The following is a 21,663-nucleotide window of genomic DNA, read 5'->3' on the forward strand; positions in this document are numbered from 1 at the left end:
AGCCACAATGGAGTAAATAGAACCACTCCATTAACTTGATCTGGAATGGAGTCATGGACTGTACTTAGAATTCTATGAATACCTCCTATTGAGTTGAGGAAAGTTGGTGATAGACTACATAAAAAGATGTCAGATAGTCTGTTTAAAGTTATTTAATTTAGATTTCACACATCTAAAACATCTGAAAGCCCAGCAGTTTTATTTGAAGTGAAAGCACTCAGGAATGTCTCTCAGAGGTTATCAGTCGATGCTGTCATTTTCAAAAAATGCTAAGTCATTAAGCGATTAACTGATTGTTCTCTCTGTTAACAACACCACTTACCGTTCACAATGTCACAGCACCAACCAGGAGGTCACACAGGCCTGTCATAAAGCAGAATGGAGCTTACATATTGTGTAGATATTGTCCCTTATTGGTTATCTATCATTATTAGGGCCTGAATTATTTATTGACTACATGGCCAAACAAGGGAAAACCCTAGTTGCAGCCTATAAGTAGGGCCAGAGTTCATCCTGGTCAGGTCACGTGGTCGAGAAAAACACAGGATCCTACACCTATCATTGTAAAAAGGCTATGGATCCAAAGATTGCTTTTTTTTCATCCAAAAAGGATGTACATACTAATCTGTATGACAAAATACAGACTCAGGGATTTGTTTGAAACCTGAGAGGGTGAAAATATGTTTGAAACCTGAGATGAAAGCTGAGACAACATGAGATTACATGGGCTTCTGTGGTTAGTTAGTTAGAAGTGATGTGGATCATCTACTACTGTACTATTACTACAGGGTATTTAAAGCTGCAATATGTAACTTTTGGGCGACCAGACCAAATTCACATAGAAATGTGTTTTATACTAGATCTGTCATTCTCATTGAAAGCAAGTCTAAGAAGTGATAGATCTGTTTTATGTGCGCTACTTATGCTTCCTGTTCTTAAGTTTTGTTTTTGCATCTTTTACTTTTGATTTCGTACAGCAGCTTCAAACCAAAGACAGTACAGTATGAAGATAGGCTAAAACTGCTTCTCCAATAGAAATCTCTGATCACACTTGTAGGCGATGTCATTTTGTCTCTCACGAGGTTGGAGTAATAACATGTTCAACTAACTATGTAAGACATTGGCTCAAATCTAGGTTGTGCCTTTAGATTTCGACAAAATTAACAACTAAGGAAGAATTTTTCATTTCTTTCACTGACTTCTCGAACCCCAAACCCGGCATGGTCTGTTTGGTCTGTTTCGCAAGCATTTCCGGAAGTCTTGCGATGTTGCTTCTCTGGGTTTAGAAACTGTGTTCAAACAGCTGAAAATACAATATATTTGGTTATGGAAATGATATTTCACAGCGGTTTTGATTGTACAATGATTCGCAACACCATATTTGCTTGTTTTGCCACAAACTGGAATTAAGCATTATGTATTAGAATTTTTTAATAGCCATTCTACGTACAGTACCAGTCAACAGTTTGGACACACCTATTCATTCAAGGGTTTTTGGTGTGTTCAAACTCTTGACTGGTACTGTATATACGATGTGCCAAACTCACTGACGGATGCAGATGCTGCTCTATTACACTACAGTACTCTATTTAGCGACTGATTGAAATTACATTTCATCACCTAAAACCCATACAAAACATTTATAAGAGGAAGGTTTACTCATAGCAATATGTTAATGGATTTTATCAATATGAGTCATTGTGAAGTAAATTCAGAGCCAGAGGTAACTTTTGCAGTCACACTGTGACATCTTGCTTGGTTTACTAGTATAACTTGAAGCATGAAAATGTTCCCAAAATATATATATATATATCTAACAAGGGGTCACACTCAAAATGTTACAAAAATCCATCAACATCCTCATCTCTAGCTCTGGCCCCTCAACCTCTATCTTGACAACAATACGAGCTTCCCACTGGGCACAGACGTCAGTTCAACGTTTCGTTTTGATTTACATTTGGTTGAGTTGGATTTAGGTTCAAAGTTGGGTGAAATTTTCCCCCCAAACCATTACATTACATTTTTTTGTTTGAAATGACATAAAACCACGTTGATTCAACCAGTTTTTGCTCAGTGTGTTTACTCTGGACCCCTGAGAGGAGACGAAGAGAGAAGGGCAGCAGATGGAGGGATAGATAGATAGAAAGAGGGATATGATGGTGGGAATACAGTCTTCCTCTGTCAGTCTGTTTGTTCTGTGTGTTTGCTGCCCTACTCCGTGTAACACGTGAGAGAATTCACACCGTCTCACTGAATGTGGCCAGTCTCGCTGTGGCCAGTCGGAGCAGCAGAGTAGGAACCATACAAATAGAGTAGGAACAGCTCCTGACATAGAATTCAAAACGTTTCGAACGCTGGTGTTCCATTTTGGAATGTTAGATTAAGTTGGCCAGAAGCACAAACTGATCTGCTACCAGGCTAAGAATGTTCTATATGAATATAGAATGTACAGTGCCTTCAGAAAGTATTCACACGAGAGGTCTTCTTGGGTCCAAAAAGTTACACGTGTTCCAAAATGGACCCAGGGCTTTCCTCCCCAGACCCTACCGAATAAATGTATGTTTAAATATGGAGACGTGGTCCGAATGGACCCGAGGCTAATCAGATCAGGCCCCATATAGACATGGTCGGGTCTCCATATAGACATGAGTGGCTCGAGGAGGAGGAAGAGCGAGACAGCAGCAACCAAGCCAACTCGCACTAGTTAGTATAACTTCTAGCTGCCAAAGCTAGGTTATTTATCATCCAATCTGGGTCGTTGAAACATATCCTTGTCAATTAACTTTTAATTTCGTCATTTTAATTCCATCTTCTATTGATATTTTAGCTTGCTTGCAATGACACACACAGAGCCAGAGGCTAGTGCAGTTTTGATGACTTGTGATTACCCGACAAAAACAACAAGCTACACGCGCCTATCTCATGAAAAGCCGCAGCAGTATAAATTAGACAATTTTCTCTCTCTTTCTACTGCAGCAGTCACATTCGGGTCCTTACTGGAAAATCAGTTCTAATTACACATACCCGAGACCTGTGACAATCAAATCAGTTCCGACCCGGATCCAAGGGTCAACTACAGAATTTCTGTCAGAGGTGTAATTCTGTTTTTCAGAGGTGTAATTCTGTTTTCATTAAAAATGAAAAGCTGAAATGTCTTGAGTCAATAAGTATTCAACCCCTTTGTTATGGGAAGCCTAGTTACCATAAGTTCAGGAGTAAAAATGTGCTTAACAAGTCACATAATAAGTTGCATGGACTCCGTGTGCAATAATAGTGTTTAACATTATTTTTGAATGACTACCTAATCTCTGTACCCCACACATACAATTATCTGTACAGTCCCTCAGAATTTCAAACACAGATTAAACCCCAAAGACCAGGTAGGTTTTCCTATGCCTCACAAAGAAGGACACCTATTGGTAGATGAGTAAAAAAAAAGCAGACACTGAATATCCCTTTGAAGTTATTATTTACACTTTGGATGGTGTATCAAAACACCCAGTCACTACAAAGATACAGGCGTCATTCCTAACTCAGTTACCGGAGAGGAAGAAACTGCTCAGCTATTCCTTATATTAAGCAAACCAGACTGGACGATTTTCTTGTTTTTTTATTTACGGATTGCCAGGGGCACACTCCAACACTCAGACTTAATTTACAAACAAAGCATGTGTTTTTAGTGAGTCCGCCAGATCAGATGAAGTAGGGATGACCAGGGGTGTTTTCTTGATAAGTGTGTGAATTGGACCATTTTCCTGTCTTGCTAAGTATTCGAAATGTAACAAGTTCTTTTGGATGTCCGGGAAAATGTATGGAGTAAAAGTAAAAGTTGTCAAACATATAAATTGTAAAGTACAGATGCCCCAAAAAAACAAATGAAGTAGTACTTTAAACTATTTTTGCTTAATTACTTTACACCACTGATAAGAAGCTACTTAATGGATCATAAAAACATAGACCTGGGAGAATAGGTCACCTCAATAATGGGTGGTGAGTCACAGAGAGAAGGATAACAACCTGTATATAGTACTAATGACAGTTTCATTACAGTGTGTGAGTGTGTGTATCTCTCTCTGTGTATCTCTCTCTGTGTGTGTGTGTGTGTGTGTGTGTGTGTGTGTGTGTGTGTGTGTGTGTGTGTGTGTGCGTGCGTGCGTGCGAGAACTTACCTAATTCTCTGGAGACTGGGGACACGGAAGCAGTCTCTCCTATCTTTGACACAGCGTCAAAGTACGCCTTCCCAGCAAGAGTCATCGCTGTGAGGAGACAAACAAAATAATCATATGAATGGATCTCACCAACACCTACATGATACCCTATTCAGACCCTTGTGCTAGCCATGCCTGTGTCTGAAACCACAGTGTAAAAGTTAGCTTGTTAGTGTATCATGTGAGACATCTAATTCACTTATGTCCAAATATTGGGATGATAAATCACATTTTGTTCATACTGTATAACCCTTGTTTATAACAACATTTGTCATAAGATGCTTGACAGTAATCCGCCCTAGATCCCCAAAGAGCAAGCAGCAGCACAGTGGCAAATGGAAAGGAAAAACTCCCTAGAAGGAAGAAACCTTGAGAGGAACCAGACTCAGACCCATCCTCCTCTAGCTGTACTGGGTAGAAAACATTAACATGTTCTTACCGGCTACAGATTTCTCATAGTTCTTCCCCAGATTGACCAGATTCCTCAGACCTGGGTTGAACTGCTCCATCACATTCTGCAAGCGAGAGAGGGGGACGGGGGTCAAAAAGAGAGAGAGGGGAGAGAATGAACTACAGCAGGGAGGACACAGACGAGAAAAACAAACTACAGAACAATCAAAGACCTGTTTATTCTTGGCCAGGGACTGAGTGTGACTATTATTGAAATTGTTTGTTTAAACAACACTATTTTTATACCAATGTCGAGTGGGAAAACGTACTTTTTTATTAACAATGGCCAATTCTCTTGTGGATTATATACACAGAAACCAATAATAAGCCAATACATAAACCACACACATGATTGTCTTAATGTCATCATAAATAAAGGTTTCAATGTTTATGTGTTAATTCTATAAATAACACCAAGCTGAAATAAAACATTTTAATCATTAACATGATCCTTTACACTTTACAGCTATGTGCGACACAAAGTCCGACACAAAGTATTTGCAGCAGCAGGCTAGGGTGAACCAAACCCAATCCCCCTCCTATTCAAATGGCCCACAATAAAATCCTGTTCAGGACTGGAGTCCCTGTTTAAATTCCCCAGGCACACCCTCAATAGAACAATGAACTGCCAGGTATGTGTTAGGCCTGCTTACACCCAGCCAGAGAGAGAGAGAGAAGGAGAGAGAGAAAGGGGGAGGGGGGGAACAGAGAGAAACAGGTTTCTCTTCACTCTTCTCTTCAGCTGAAACTGTGGCAGGTCCTAAACTGCATGTATAATTCATTAAACTGACACTTTCGACTTCACCTGCGGAGTACTGGACAGGTGGGGCTGTTGGGGCATGAGATATTATTGCCTTATGTGCACCATATTGCCTTAAAATTGATGAACTAACAATACGAAACAGATGATTGGTCAAACTTGAAGATGACAAATTACAAATATATTGTTGTTTTTTTTCAGTTGAGAGGCAAAGGTACTTTGTAGGCTACTTCACTGCGTTTTGCGTTCAACAAATCACCGGCAGTTTACACGTGCGCTCATGATACGCACTGTGCAAATGTATGCCCATATTATGGAATGGGTATATGTATCTCCTATAATAACTGTGTGTCCTAATCTAGCTAATTGGAGCCTACTGCTATTGCCAAAGGCGACGATGGACAATGGCCAAATGGAAACCCTGTTATTATGTAGTCAAGGTCATGGTGGAGAAATGGGGAGCTATGATGACGAGGGGAAAAAAGCCTGCTTACCTTGTATGTACTTTCGGTCAGTTTATTCACATCGTCATGATCCAGAGACATGTTGGCAGTCATTTCTCAGTCTCTACAAGATGGAACAAAAAAACTAAACCAAAGCCAATCACTCGAAGTCTATATAATTCCTTTCAAATCCAAGGGTGGGCTGTTTAGTTGTTCCAGGAGTAGTTTACAATTGAGAGCAAAAGCGCAACTGTGCACCGGTGGCCAAACAAACCCGCATCAACCGCTGCGCTGCCTGAACTGAGACTGTCAAACTTCACGGTGTGTGTGTGTGTGTGTGTGTGTGGGAGGGGCGGGAGACAGAAAAGGTAGTATCCGTGACGTCACTGCTTTAGTCAAGCTCTTTCGGTGCTGTGCTTTCAGATGGATCAACTCGGTATTGGCAACAGGGGTTGGTCGCTCAGTCACTCCCTATGGCTCACTCTCCCGGGGCGGTTCTGTTATCGCATTCGGAAGCATTTAAATGACAATAGGCTTATTTTAAAATCAGGGTGAACCACCCCTGGTTTAGCTGCTTCTGCAAAAGCTAATGGGGCCCATATAAATAAACAAACAATACTTTAAAATCAATTAACTCCCCCATTTGGCCATCGGCATTAGTCTCATGTAAACATCCCTACAGAAAAAAACATTTCACATGTGAAATCATGACCTCAGCCACCAGAGCAATGGCCTTTTCACCCCGCTACCATCTCGAACAGCAGTGGGCAATTCCAGTCCTCTGGGGCCTGATTGGTGTCACAGTTTTGCCCCAGCCCGAGCTAACACACCTGACTCCAATAATCACCTAATCATGATCTTCACTTTAGAATGCAATTTGATTCATCAACTGTGTTTGCTAGGGATTGAGAAAAAGTGTGGCACCAATCAGGCCCCCGAGGCCTGGAGTTGCCCACCCCTGATCTAGAAGGAGGAGACAGAACGGGTGCATCAAAGCTGGGACCGAGAGACTGATGAACAGCTTCTATCTCCAGGCCATCAGACTGTTAAACAGTCACCACTAGTCGGCCTCCGCCCAATACCCTGCCCGGAACCTTAGTCACTGTTACTAGCCGGTTACCACCCAGTACTCTACCCTTACCTTAGAGACTGCTTTGGACTATACAGTCATTGAACACTCGTCACTTTAATAATGTTTACATACTGTTTCATCCACTTTATATGTATAGTATATACTGTTTTCTAGTCATGGATCATCCTATATCACTACTGCTGAACACACCTTTTCAATTAATATACTATTAATATACTATAATTAATATACTGTCCATAGTGTCTATACACACCATTATTCACTGGAACATCTGCTCTTTCCATGACATAGACTTACCAGGTAAATCCAGGTGAAAGCTATGATCCCTATTGACGTCATCTGTTAAATCGACTTCAATCAGTGTAGATGAAGGGGAGGAAACAGGTTAAAGAAGGATGTTTAAGCCTTGAGACAATTGAGACATGGATTGTGTGTGTGCCATTTAGAGGGTGAATGGGGAAGACAAAATATTTAAATGCCTTTGAACAGGGTATGTTAGTATGTGCAAGGTGCACCGGTTTGAGTGTGTCAAGAACTACAACACTGCTGGGTTTTCCACGATCAACAGTTTCCTGTCTGTCAAGAATGGTCCACCACCCAAAGGACATCCAGCCACCCGCAGGCTGTAAACGGGTCACTAATGAAAGAGGACAAAGGAGGCTGAAACGAATTACAAGCTACAGTTAGTCAACTGACAGTCCACTACAACATTGGTGCCCTAAGACCCATAAACTAATGCACAGCTCTTCCAACCTTGACACAAATGCGATATGGCAGCCAACAACCTTACAGAATTCCACTTCATTCAACAAAAAACAAGAAACTGCGGTTAAGGACTGCGGTTAAGGAAGGAAAATACTGGACACTGGAGAATTGGAAAAACATTGCCTGGACTGATGAATCCTGGTTCCTGCTGTTTCAGGCTAATGGGAGGACTAGGGTATGGAGGAAACCACATGAGTACATGCCTCCATCATGCCGCATCAACATTGCAGGCTGATGGTGATCATGGGATGGTGTGGGGTCTGTTTTCATGGCACATATTGGGCGCCTTGAAAATAATGACACATATTGGGCCCCTTGGAGCAACGTTTGAATACCTCAATGTTTGAATACTATCTGAACATCATTGCCAAACAGGTGCATCCCTTCATGGCAGCAGTGTATCCATCTGCGAATAGATTTTTTCAGCAGGATAATGCCCATGCCACAAGGCTAGGAGTGTCTAGGAATGGTTCCACGAACCTGACAGTGAATTTTGTTTACTGCAGTGGCCTGCAGTATATATATATATATATACAGTTGAAGTTGGAAGTTTACATACACTTAGGTTGGAGTCATTAAAACTCGTTTTTCAACCACTCTACACATTCCTTGTTAATAAACTATAGTTTTGGCAAGTCGGTTAGGACATCTACTTTGTGCATGACACAAGTAATTTTTCCAACAATTGTTTACAGACAGATTATTTCACTTACAATTCACTGTATCACAATTCCAGTGGGTCAGAAGTTTACATGCACTAAGTTAACTGTGCCTTTAAACAGCTTGGAAAATTCCAGAAAACGATGTCATGACTTTAGAAGCGTCTGATAGGCTAATTGACATCATTTGAGTCAATTGGAGGTGTTTCAAGGCCTACCTTCAAACTCAGTGCCTCTTTGCTTGACATCATGGGAAAATCAAAAGAAATCATTAAAAGCCTCAGAAAAAAATTGTGGACCTCCACAAGTCTGGTTCATCCTTAGGAGCACTGCTCCAAAACCGCCATAGAAAAGCCAGACTAAGGTTTACAACTGCACATGGGGACAAAGATTGTACTTTTTGGAGAAATGTCTTCTGGTCTGATGAAACAAAAATAGAACTATTTGGCCATAATGACGACCGTTATGTTTGGAGGTAAAAGGGGGAGGCTTGCAAGCCGAAGAACACCATCCCAACCGTGAAGCAAGGGGGTGGCAGCATCATGTTGTGGGGGTGCTTTGCTGCAGGAGGGACTGGTGCACTTCACAAAATAGATGGCATCATTAGGAAGGGAAATTATGTGGATATATTGATCTCAAGACATCAGTCTGGAAGTTAAAGCTTGGTCACAAATGGGTCTTCCAAATGGACAATGACCCCAAGCATACTTCCAAAGTTGTGTCAAAATGGCATAAGGACAACAAAGTCAAGGTATTGAAGTGGCCATCAAAGCCCTGACCTCAATCCTATAGCAAATTTGTGGGCAGAACTGAAAAAGTGTGCGCGAGCAAGGAGACCTACAAACCTGACTCAGTTACACCAGCTCTGACAGGAAGAATGGGCCAAAAATACACCCAACTTATTGTGGGAAGCTTGTGGAAGGCTACCCGAAACGTTTGACCCAAGTTAAACAATTAAAAGGCAATGCTACCAAATACTAATTGAGTGTATGGAAACTTCTGATCCACTGGGAATGTGATGAAAGAAGCAAAAGATGAAATAAATCATTCTTTCTACTTTTATTCTGACATTTCACATTCTTAAAATAACGTGGTGATCCTAACTGACCTAAAACTGGGAATTTTTACTGAGATTAAATGTCAGGAATTGTGAAAAACATAGTTAAATGTATTTGGCTAAGGTGTATGTAAACTTCCGACTTCAACTGTATATTCCGGACTCTGACATTGCTTGTTCTGATATTTTGTCATTTCTTTCTTTTTACTTTTGTATTGTTTTCGAGGTATTATTACTGCCTCTGTTGGAGCTAGAAACACAAGCATTTCGCTGCATCTGCGATAAGATCTGCAAATCTGTGTATGCAACCAATAAACTTTGATTCGATTTTGATTCGATAACAACAGCAATGAACCACAACATAATTAAGCTGAGAAGATCCCTCATGGAAGAACCACATGAATTTCACGTGACCACATGTCAAGTGTTCCAAAAACACGTTTTCACATGATTTCACATGTGAAATGTTTTTTTCTGCGGAATGTTTTTTTTCTGTAGGAATGTTTACATGAGACTAATGCCGATGGCCAAATGGGGGAGTTAATTGATTTTAAAGTATTGTTTGAGGTCCTTGATGATCTTCTAGGTCTTTCTGTGACTCCGGGTGCAGTAGATTTGTATTTATTAAGGATCCCCATTAACTGCTGCAAAGGTAGCAGCTACTCTTTCTGGGGTCAGGCAACATTAAGGCAGTCATACATATTTTAAAATATTACATTACAATACATACCGTAACACTTCTCACAACAAATTAAGTGTGTGCCCTCAGGCCACTGCTCTACTATCACATACAGTGGGGCAAAAAAGTATTTAGTCAGCCACCAATTGTGCAAGTTCTCCCACTTAAAAAGATGAGAGAGGCCTGTAATTGTCATCATAGGTACACTTCAACTATGACAGACAAAATGAGAAAAAACCCCCCAGAAAATCACATTGTAGGATTTTTAATGAATTTATTTGCAAATTATGGTGGAAAATAAGTATTTGGTCAATAACAAAAGTTTATCTCAATACTTTGTTATATACCCTTTGTTGGCAATGACAGAGGTCAAACGTTTTCTGTAAGTCTTCACAAGGTTTTCACACACTGTTGCTGGTATTTTGGCCCATTCCTCCATGTAGATCTCCTCTAGAGCAGTGATGTTTTGGGGCTGTTGCTGGGCAGCCTCCCATAGTCTGTTCCTGACTTGGGGACTGTGAAGAGACCTCTGGTGGCATGTCTTGTGGGGTATGTATGGGTGTCCGAGCTGTGTGTTAGTAGTTTAAACAGACACCTCGGTGCATTCAGCATGTCAACACTTCTTACAAAAACAAGTAGTGATGAAGTCAATCTCTCCTCCACTTTGAGCAATGAGAAATGTACATGCATATTATTAATGTTTGCTCTCCGTGTACATTTAAGAGCCAGGCTGCTGCTCTGTTCTGAGCCAATTGTTATTTTCCGAGGTCCCTCTTTGTGGCACCTGACCACACGACTGAATGTTAGTCTAGGTGCGACAAAACTAAGGCCTGTAGGACCTGCCTTGCTGATAGTGTTGATAAAAAGGCAGAGCAGGATTTTATTATGGACAGACTTCTCCCAATCTTAGCTACTGCTGTATCAAAATGTTTTGGCAATGACAGTTTACAATCCAGGGTTACTACAAGCAGTTTAGTCTCCTCAACTTACTCAATTTCCACATGATTTATTACAATATTTAGTTGAGGTTTAGGGTTTAGTGAGTGATTTGTACCAAATACAATGCTTTTAGTCTTTTTATATATTTAGGACAAACTAATTCCTTGCCACCCATTCTGAAACTAACTGCAGCTCTTTGTTAAGTGTTGCAGTGATTTCACTCACTGTAGTAGCTGATGTGTATAGTGTTGAGTCATCATTACTCAAAGCCAGTGGCATGTCATTAGTAAAGATTGAAACAATTAAGGGGCTTAGACAGCTGCCCTGGGGAATTCCTGATTCTACCTGGATTATGTTGGAGAGGCATCCATTACAGAACACCCTCTGTGTTTTGTTAGACAGGTAACTCTTTATCCACAATTTTGCAGGGGGTGTAAAGCCATTACACCTTTTTCCATCAGTAGACAATGATCGATAATGTCAAAAGCCGCACTGAAGTCGAACAAAACAGCCCCCACAATCTATTTATCATCAATTTCGCTCAGCCAATGATCAGTCATTTGTGTAAGTGCCATGCTTGTTGAATGTCCTTCCCTACAAATGTGCTGAAAGTCTGTTGTCAATTTGTTTACAGTAAAATAGCATTGTATCTCGTCAAACACAATTTTTTCCAAAAGTTTACTAAGGGTTGGTAACAGGCTGATTGGTTGGCTATTTGAGCCAGTAAAGGGGGCTTTAATATTCTTGGATAGCGGAATTAATTTTTGCTTCCCTCCAGGCCTGAGGGCACACACTTTCTAGTAGGCTTAGATTGAAGATATTGCAAATAGGAGTGGCAATATCATCTGCTATTATCCTCAGTCATTTTCCATCCAAGTTGTCAGACCCCGGTGGCTTGTCATTGTTGACAGACAAAAAAATTATAATCTCTTCCACATTCACTTTACGGGAATCAAAATTACAATGCCTGTCTTTCATAATTTCAGTTATACTTGGATGTATAGTGTCAGCATTTGTTGCTGGCATGTCATGCCTACGTTTCCTAACCTTGCCAATGAAAAAATCATCAAAGTAATTGGCAATATCTGTGGGTTTTGTGATGAATGAGACATCTGATTCAATACATTTATGAGCTGAGTTTGCCTTTTTGCCCCACAATTTCATTTAAGGTGCTCCAAAGCTTTTTACTATCACTCTTTATATAAATTATCTTTGTTTCATAGTATAGTTCCTTCTTCTTTTTATTCAGTTTAGTCTCCTGATTTCTCAATTTGCAGCACATTTGCCAATCTGTTGTGCAGCCAGACTTATTTGCCCTTCCTTTTGCCTCATCCCTCTCAATCTGTAACGCAGGCACAGGGAGTCAGGAAACAAGTGCAGTTAGTGAGTTTAATAATAATGAACATGGAACAATACAAAAGAAGAGAAGCGTCTGACATGGAAGCATGTCAACAACATAGGAATCGTTACAAAACTCATTGTATGAACTCTTATACACTATATTAGGCCCAGACTTTGGAACTTTGGTTTTCCTAGATATGGCTACTATATTGTGATCACTACATCCAATGGATTTGGATACTGCTTTAATGCACATTTCTGCAGCATTTGTAAAGATGTGATCAATACATGTTGATTATTTCATTTTTGTGTTAATTTCAACTACCCTGGTAGGTTGACTGATAACCTGAACAAGGTTGCAAGCACTGTTTAAAGCTTTTTCTTGAGTGGGCAGCTTGATGAAAGACAGTCAATTTTGAAATCACCCAGAAAATATACCTCTCTGTTGATATCACATACATTATCAAGCACTTCACACACGTTTCCCAGATACTGACTGTTAGCACTTGGTGGTCTATAGCAGCTTCTCACAAGAATGGGCTTTTGGTAAGACAGATTAACCTGTAGACATATTATTTTAACAGTATTTAACATGAGATCCTCTCTAAGATGATGATGATGATCCCATTCTCCTTATAAAATTAGCTTTGTTTCCAGAAGATATCAAAATTGTCAATAAATGTTACACCCACAGAGCTGCAATAGTTACGTAGCCAGTTATGGAGGGCTAGAAGCCTGCTGAAATGTTCAATAACACGGTTTAGGGAGGGCACAGGGCCAGATATTATGGGGCATTTGTTGATGTCAAGCAAAGACCGAGTCAGTTCTTTAAAATCCATCTTCAGCTGTTCTGCCTGCCCTTCATAATGTCATTGAATCCCACATGAACTATGATATACTCAATTTCCTGATGCAGGGTTAAATGTTTTGGAGCAGCTTATTGATGTCCTGTACTCGTGCTCCTGGGTATCACAACATTTTTGCTCCAGGGACTGAGACATTTCTCAACCCTTGAACTGCCCAATACAACAGCCGGAGAAGGGGATGGAGAAATCTGTCATGTCCTGGAAGGCAGGCAGTGTTCACCCTATAATGTGTTGGTCTGACCGCACCACCCTTTGGAGAGCCCTGTGGATGCAGACGGTGCAATTGCAATACTAGGCGGTCATACAGCCCGACGGGATGCTCTCAATGATGCATCTGTAGAAGTTCCTTAGGGTCTTAGGGGCTAAGCCAAATTTCTTCAGCCTCCTGCGGTTGAAGAGGCGCTGCTGCATCTTCTTCACCACCTTCACCACTGGGGGCGGCCTCTCAGGAAGTCCAGGACCCAGTTGCACAGGAAGGGGTTCAGACCCAGGGCCCTGAGCTTATTGATGAGCTTGGAGGGCACTATGGTGTTGAAGGCTGAGCTGTAGTCAATGAACAGCATTCTTACATAGGTATTTCTCTTGTCCAGGTGGGATATGGCAGTGTGCAATGCTTTGGCAATTACGTCGTCCGTGGATCTGTTGGGGCCGTTTGCGAATTATAGTGGGTCTAGGTTTTCAGGTAAGGTGGAGGTGATATGTTCCTAAACTAGCCTCTCAAAGCACTTAATGATGACAGAAGTGAGTGCTACGGGGTGATGGTCATTTAGTTCAGTTACATTTGCTTTCTTGGGTACAGGAACAATGGTGAACAGCTTGAAGCAAGTGGGGACAACAGACTGGGATATGGAGAGATTGAATATGTCAGCAAATATTTTTGTTAGTCATTCATATTAATCTGCAAATATTTCTCTCCACCTTATGGCAAAATTAGGATAATTGCAGCAAACTTGCTTTAAAACGGCAACATTTTCTTTACGCCCCAGGGCGAAATCTGTAGATTTGCAGAAAATTAACTCTAACAAGTGTTTTGCTTGCAAGGTGAGGGCTCCATCGCAATTCAATTCAATTCAAGGGGCTTTATTGGCATGGGAAACATGTGTTAACATTGCCAAAGCAAGTGAGGTAGATAATTCTCTGTGTATGTCTCCATCGTGTGGCCATATTTAATACTGGCGCTCATGACTGAGATGCGATCAATCAAAATTCACATTTATTCACATATTTCTAATTTGTGCTTCTGCTTCTGCATTGATTGCTTTTGGGGGATTTAGGCTGGGTATGTGTAAAGCACTTTGTGACAGCTGCCGATATAAAAAGGCTTTAGAAAATACATTTGATTTGAGATGCAAGCAGCATAACATCCTTTTTTCAACAGCAGGACAAATATAGCTTACATCAAACAAAGGTATAGCCAATACATTCAATGATATACTCCCCTAGATATAACATGGGTGACTTCATAACTAATACATAACGTTGGTCATTCCTAAGAAGTGTCCAGCAGATGTTTGTTGTGGGCCATAAACTAATTCTTAATAAGACAGACAACGCATGGTTAAAACGCATGGGAATTATTTCAGGCTTTTTTTCAGGCTTTTCAGGCTTTTTTTTATAGGAATTTGGGAAATTTTAAGGCCATGAACAACTTTTTGGCGGCAGCTGACAAGACAGTTAAGGAATATATTATAGGTTGTTCATTTGAAGTGTTCATATTTCTTTGTTCTGGAGTAGCCTATACCATTTTACTCATCTATGAGTGGACAAGCGCAAATGTATCGGTAAATATGTGAGTTGCATGCGTAATATTCGAGTAAATAAGTAGAATTGTATTAAATATCAAGTTTAATATATACTTTTATAAAATTCTGGTTTATGTTTTCAGAAATATAATTGTGGTGGTCTTCGTGTCACTTGCCCTGATTCTGAGCCCCCGGGATTTGGGGCTCACAACAGATGGTTTGATCCATCTGAGTAGGTTGACTTTACGCGCATAACATTATTTCAATATAATAGATTTTTTTAAACAATTTATAGTAAACTCATGTTTAAAAAAAAAAAGTTCCTTCAGAAAATGTTTCGGGGAAGCTCAGCTTCATTCAGAGGGAAGGGAATGCGACTTACGTGCGGGACAGGGAGCTGGCCAAGGAGGTTCCAACCGAGACAAAGTTCGAACTGTTCGATCCAAGGAACACTTTACGCACCGCCAAATTCAACTATACCTGGGACTTTGGCAACGGGTATGTCTGCCTGTTTATCATCGAATAAATGTTTTCTTGTTTTCCTTTTCACAGGTTAGGCTATATATTTAAATAGTATGTGGTTGTTTTATTCTGGTTTTGTAAGGGAGGTGCTGTATGTGCACCATAACTACTTGTCCCCTGGAAACTACACTCTGCGGCTGAGAGTGGGGGCCCAAGTGAACAAAAACTCTATTCCACTAACTGGGGTTTACACCAGTGTTGGGTAGGTTGGCAGAATACACATAATTTTTGTTAAGAATTATTTCGATTGTATTGTATATCTCTGCTATTTTCCAGACCCCATCAGAAATATTGAGTTGAAAGGCCCTTTGAGTTTCGAGGTTTCCAGAAACAACAGTCTGGCTAATCATGTGGATGGAAGGTGGATACAATTTCTCAGTATAATTAACACACATACAACATCACAAACATGCATAACACATCAAAGAATCAACAAATGTATTCTCTCTCTTCCTCTCTTTGCTTCCCAGTCCTCCAATGTGGGTGTGCTATATTCATTCTAATTAGCTTTATCCCCCCCCCCCCCCCCCCCCCCCCCTCTCTCTCTCTCTCTCCCCTCCAGTAGGCATGTAGGCATGTTGGAGGTTCCAACAGAACTGTGTATCAGCAACCCCTACAGGCTGTCACCTGGCCATGCTGTATGATAACACATTCAGACTGAACCACACCTTCACGGCTTTAGGAGTGGCTTTAGGAGAGTCTTGACATCAGTGCCCGCAATGACATCAGCAAACTACAGACCTCCTACAGCATCTTCGTGAGGAGAGATCGAAAGTCAGGTGTTATCATGTGGTCTGTGGAAATACGGTCCAGTTTAGTCATGCTAGGCTGAAGCTACAGTACAGTACACACTCTCTCCTCTCACTATGAATACAGTATAGACTAGTTTGATATAGTACAAATGATCCAACTATTAGTATAGTGTCGCTCAGCAGTTCTGGTGGCAGAAGGGGTTTTGATCCGAATGTACCACTTTAGATTTCATGGTTCTCCTTGTTATCTTAAAGGTATACTATGGGGTTTTGGCAATGAGGCCCTCTATCCACTTCCCCGGAGTCAGATGAACTTGTAGATATACTTTTTATGTCTCTGCATGCAGTTTGAAGGAAGTTGCTAACTAGTGTTAGCACAATTGCTAAATTATATTAGTGCAATGACTGGAAGTGTCTATTCATTGCGCTAACGCTGGTTAGCATTGGCTCGCAAACCTACCTTGAACTACCTTCCTACTGGACACAGAGACATACAGATAGTATCCATGAGCTCATCTGACTTTAGGGAAGTAGATAATGGGCTTCATTGCCAAAATCCCGAAGTATCCCTTTAAACTGAACCGAGTGATAGTGTTTTTCAGAGAAGTTAAAAGACGTCAATGGGACAGTGGCCAGGGTTGAGGAATTCTCTAGGGAGTTCTGGAGGAGAGTAATTTAACTCATGGACCCACAACCCATACTGTTCATGTCTCCTGTGGTGAACTGATTTGTGGTGGGTGGTACACCTACAGAGGAGTTTCAGGAAGCTTGTGACCTAATTCTAATGCATATACAGATAGATTGTTTGAAACCAGAAGACTAAAATAATGATGAATGATGGCTAGTGTAAATAGGAACATGATTCAGTGGTGTACAACGTATGTCAAGAGGCGACATGCTGTGGTGCTTGAGTAATCATGTATGCAGAAACTGGGGAGTATGACAGTTACTAATTGAGAGTGAATTGTAAATAGGAAATCAATTTTGCTTGTACAACTTCTGACCAGTATTCCAGCTTGTCTAACTGCATCATGTAATACTGTAGCATTAAAGTATGTGAAGAGTTTTCCCTACCTTGAACTATGGTAAAAACAGTTCTTTCTGTCTCCTAATAGCCTCCAATAACCTGCTCTTCATCCTGCCGTGTGCTGGGATCATGTTAGCAACCCTCGCCTTCATCACTGTTATAGCCAGTCGCCCTAAGAAGGGAAACAATAACAAACCACAGGTAGGAGACTGACAGAGGCACTTGTTGAAGAATGTCAGGCCCTGTTTCAATACTCCTCCCAAAGATATGAGGCTATTCTACAACGTGTCCACAAGGGGGTGTTCTATACCTAACAAATTGACTAACAATCAACTTCAAATAATGGCCGTGGCTGTAGAAAGCACTGTCAAGCAATGTTGTGGTAATCGAGTACAAGATTCAGACTTGACTCGAACTCGACCAGTGGTGATTCGGACACGGACTCGGATTTGACCGGTAGTGACTTAGTTGTTCGATGGTGATTTGCTCAGTGTATTTGTTCTTGTTCTGTATAAAATTGTTAGGAAATGTTGAGACACTGTAGCCCTACAAACACCAAAAAAAGTGTCAGTGTAAAAGTTTATATTTGTTTGTTTATTTTATTATGTTACAGATGTCTGGGTACAGTAACGCCACTTACTCCAGCATTAAAATGGAACTGCAGCCCCATCAGGACATCCCTGATATCAGTAGTGATCTGTATGTGTCCAGGGCAGAGAAAGGAGAGGTCCAAACCCTTCTGTTGCAGCACGGTACCAGAGCTGACGCCTACTCGTACCGCAACCAGTCTTCATTTACACGCTTTTGATCTGGGCTTTGTGCTGGTCTGATTCAAGTCCAATGCTAATAGTTTGCTAAAAATGTATGGTTTGAGATTAATATACATGTAAAGTAACCTTGAACTATAAATTATTTCACTGATGTACAAGTATACTGAACAAAAATATAAATGCAACATGCAACAATTTCAATAATATTACTGAGTTACATTTCCTGAAATCAGTCAATTGAAATACATTCATTAGGCCCTAATCTATGGATTTCACATGACTGGGGAGGGGCGCAGCGATTGGGGAGTCAGGCCCAGCCAATCGGAAGGAGTTTTTCCCCACAAAAGGTCTTTATTACACACTGAAATACTCCTCAGTTGAATCGGCTGTGCGGGGTGGCTGGTCTCAGACGATCCCGCAGGTAAAGAAGCCGGATGTGGAGGTCCTGGGCTGGAGTGGTTACATGTGATCTGCGGTTGTGAGGCCGGTTTGATGTACTGCCAAACTCTCTAAAACAACATTGGAGGCGGTTTATGGTAGAGAAATAAACATAACATTCTCTGTCAACAGCTCCGGGAGACATTCCTGCAGTCAGCATGCCAATTGCACACTCCCTCAAAACTTGAGACATATGTGGCATTGTGTTGTGTGACAAAACTGGTTCCAAAACATGGGACCAACACTTTACATGATGAGTTTATATTTTTGTTCAGTTTAAGTCAGGACTGAGACTAGACCACTAAGGAACACTCAACACCTCTTGGAAAGCCATTCTGGTGTGTCTTTTGCATAAACGTGTGTAATTGTCCCGCAGAAAAATAAAACCCTATCCCAGGGTTAGGTTTTCAGAAGACTGATGTGGGTTTTCCACTAACTTTTTACCTGAGCTAAGCTCCTGTCATATTTTTACTTCAGTGGATACATGTTGCCCTAAGAGTTATGCAAAGTTGGTAGAATCTTATTCCAAATTATTCACATCTGTAATGGCTGCCAAAGGTGCTTCCACCAAGTGTTAACTCAGGGGGGTGGAGACTTATCCAATGACATATAGTACCAGTCAAAAGTTTAGACACACCTACTCATTCAAGGGTTTTTCTTTGTTTACTATTTTCTACATTGTGGAATAATAGTGAAGACATCTAAACTATGAAATAACACATTTGGAATCATGTAGTAACCAAAAAAGTGTTAAACAAATCAAAATATATTTTATATTTGAGATCCTTCAAAGTAGCCACCCTTTGCCTTGATGACAGCTTTTCACACTCTTGGCATTATCTCAACCAGCTTCACCTGGAATGCTTTTCCAACAGTCTTGAAGGAGTTCCCACATATGCTGAGCACCTGTTGGCTGCTTTTCCTTCACTCTGGGGTCCAACTCATCACAAACCATCTCAATTGGGTTGAGGTTGGGTGATTGCGGAGGTCAGGTCATCTGCTGCAGCACCCATCATTCTCCTTCTTGCTCAAATGGCCCTTACACAGCCTGGAGGTGTGTTGGGTCATTGTCCTGTTGAAAAACAAATGATAGTCCCACTAAGCGCAAACCAGGTGGGATGGTGTATCGCTGCAGAATGCTGTGGTAGCCATGCTGGTTAAGTGTGCCTTGAATTCAAAATAAATCACAGACAGTGTCTCCAGCAAAGCACGCCCACACCATCACACCTCCTCCTCCATGCTTCACGGTAGTAACCACACATGCAGAGATCATCCCTTCACCTACTCTGCGTCTCACAAAGACATGGCAGTTGGAACAAAAGTCTCACATTTGGATTAATCAGATCAAAGGACAGATTTCCACCGGTCTAATATGTCCATTGCTCGTGTTTCTTGGCAAAGCAAGTCTGTTCTTATTATTGGTGTCCTTTAGTAGTGGTTTCTTTGCAGCAATTCGACCATGAAGGCCTGATTCACACAGTCTCCTCTGAACAGTTGATGTTGAGATGTGTCTGTTACTTGAACTCTGTGAAGCATTTATTTGGGCTCCAATTTCTGAGGCTGGTAACTAATGAACTTATCCTCTGCAGCAGAGGTAACTCTGGGTCTTCCTTTCCTGTGGCGGTCCTCATGAGAGTCAGTGTCATCTTAACGCTTGATGGTTTTTGCAACTGCACTTGAAGAATCTTTCAAAGTTCTTGGAATGTTCTGTATTGACTGACCTTCATGTCTTAAAGTAATGATGCACTGTCATTTCTCCTTGCTTATTTGAGCTGTTCTTGACATAATATGGACTTGGTCTTTTACCAAATAGGGCTATCTTCTGTATACCACCCGTACCTTGTCACAACACAACTGATTGGCTCAAACGCTTTAAGAAGGAAAGAAATTCCACAAATTAACTTTTAACAAGGCACACCTGTTAATTGAAATGCATTCCAGGTGACTACCTAATGAAGCTGGTTGAGAGAATGCCACTAGTGTGCAAAGCTGGCAAATGATGGCTACTTTGAAGAATCTCAAATATAAAATATATTTGGATTTGTTTAACACTTTTTTTGCTTACTACATGATTCCATATGTGTTATTTCATAGTTTTGACGTCTTGACTATTATTATACAATGTAGAAATTGTAAAAAATAAAGACAAACCCTTGAATGTGTAGGTGTGTCCAAACTTTTGACTGGTACTGTATATATGTATTTTTATTAATTTGGAAAATGTACTATCATTTCATTTCTAACAGTGGAGGCTGGTGGGAGAAGCTATAGGCGGACGGGCTCATTGTAATGGGTAGAATGGAATATTGGAATGGAGTCAAACATGGTATCCATACGTTTGATGTATACCGTTCCATTTATACCAATAATATATGCTGTTTAGCAGACCAATTTATCCAAAGTCATGAGTGCATACATTTTTACATGTCGGTGGTACAATGCAATGCCACTATCCTGGCATTGCAAGTGCAATGTTCTACCAAATGAGCTACAGAGGATCACATTTCTGTACTGTAGGCCCTAAATATTTTCTCAAACAGATGGTCTATTCCCATCTTGTGGCAAAGGATTTGTTTCAACATCTAAGCAAGGACTATAGGACTGAACTGTGCTTGCTATATTGGATATATTACTACAGGGGACATTATTCACCGTAGGCCTATAATCACAAACTGACTTCTTGTAAATTGATCTTTATAGGGGCTAATGGCCAATGCTGGCTTAAAAAAAGAAAGACATAGCTACATACTTAAAAAATATATGACACATGCATACATTGTCTATATTTATATTTTATAATTCTATGCAACCTAAACACACAGCCAGCAACAGACCCCCAGAACTTCACGCTACATTGGCGCGCTCCACTGCATGCGTTGCGCAGTTTACCGCATAATTGTTTGCCTAGTAACAATCCGTAGAGCAGAAAAAGACCATCGAAAACGATGGTCTTACAACATCAAGCCGTTCCTGAATATCATTCCGCCAAGTACTATATTGATGGGGATTGTTGAAGGAACCTGAATATATATCACATTACGGTATTATTTATGCATATATAAAACATATGTTTCAAAGAATTGCATACGGGAATATAATTATTATCCTAGTAAAGTGCAAAAGTGTACATATATCAGACTGGCTCTCGGAGA

The 21,663-nt window shown here is 40.8% G+C and overlaps 1 protein-coding gene and 1 long non-coding RNA gene across 7 annotated transcripts in view; one reads left to right on the forward strand and one right to left on the reverse strand.

Annotated features, from left to right (window-relative positions):
* LOC129828922 (brain-specific angiogenesis inhibitor 1-associated protein 2-like protein 1) overlaps positions 1 to 6,175 on the reverse strand; it is a 45,459-nt gene extending 39,284 nt beyond the window's left edge. For all 3 annotated transcript variants that reach the window (XM_055890238.1, XM_055890239.1, XM_055890237.1), the window contains exons 1-3: positions 5,913 to 6,175; positions 4,648 to 4,723; positions 4,170 to 4,256 (exon numbers count right to left, since the gene is read on the reverse strand). In XM_055890238.1, the coding sequence (XP_055746213.1) occupies positions 4,170 to 4,256; positions 4,648 to 4,723; positions 5,913 to 5,975 (226 nt within the window). In that variant the 5' untranslated portion in view covers positions 5,976 to 6,175. The remainder of the gene's footprint in view (positions 1 to 4,169; positions 4,257 to 4,647; positions 4,724 to 5,912) is intronic.
* Positions 6,176 to 15,230: 9,055 nt separating this feature from the next.
* LOC129828923 (uncharacterized) lies at positions 15,231 to 18,279 on the forward strand. Of its 4 annotated transcripts, XR_008755317.1 has the most exons (6): positions 15,231 to 15,500; positions 15,607 to 15,726; positions 15,801 to 15,885; positions 16,087 to 17,009; positions 17,392 to 17,504; positions 17,917 to 18,279. It is a non-coding gene; the product is annotated as an uncharacterized LOC129828923 (long non-coding RNA). The 4 variants fall into 4 exon arrangements; XR_008755314.1 differs by having other exon boundaries at positions 16,087 to 17,504; XR_008755316.1 differs by having other exon boundaries at positions 16,090 to 17,504.
* The last annotated feature ends 3,384 nt before the right edge of the window (positions 18,280 to 21,663 follow it).

The sequence above is a fragment of the Salvelinus fontinalis genome, chromosome 30 (assembly GCF_029448725.1).
Source record: "Salvelinus fontinalis isolate EN_2023a chromosome 30, ASM2944872v1, whole genome shotgun sequence".
NCBI classification, from domain to species: Eukaryota; Metazoa; Chordata; class Actinopteri; order Salmoniformes; family Salmonidae; genus Salvelinus; species Salvelinus fontinalis.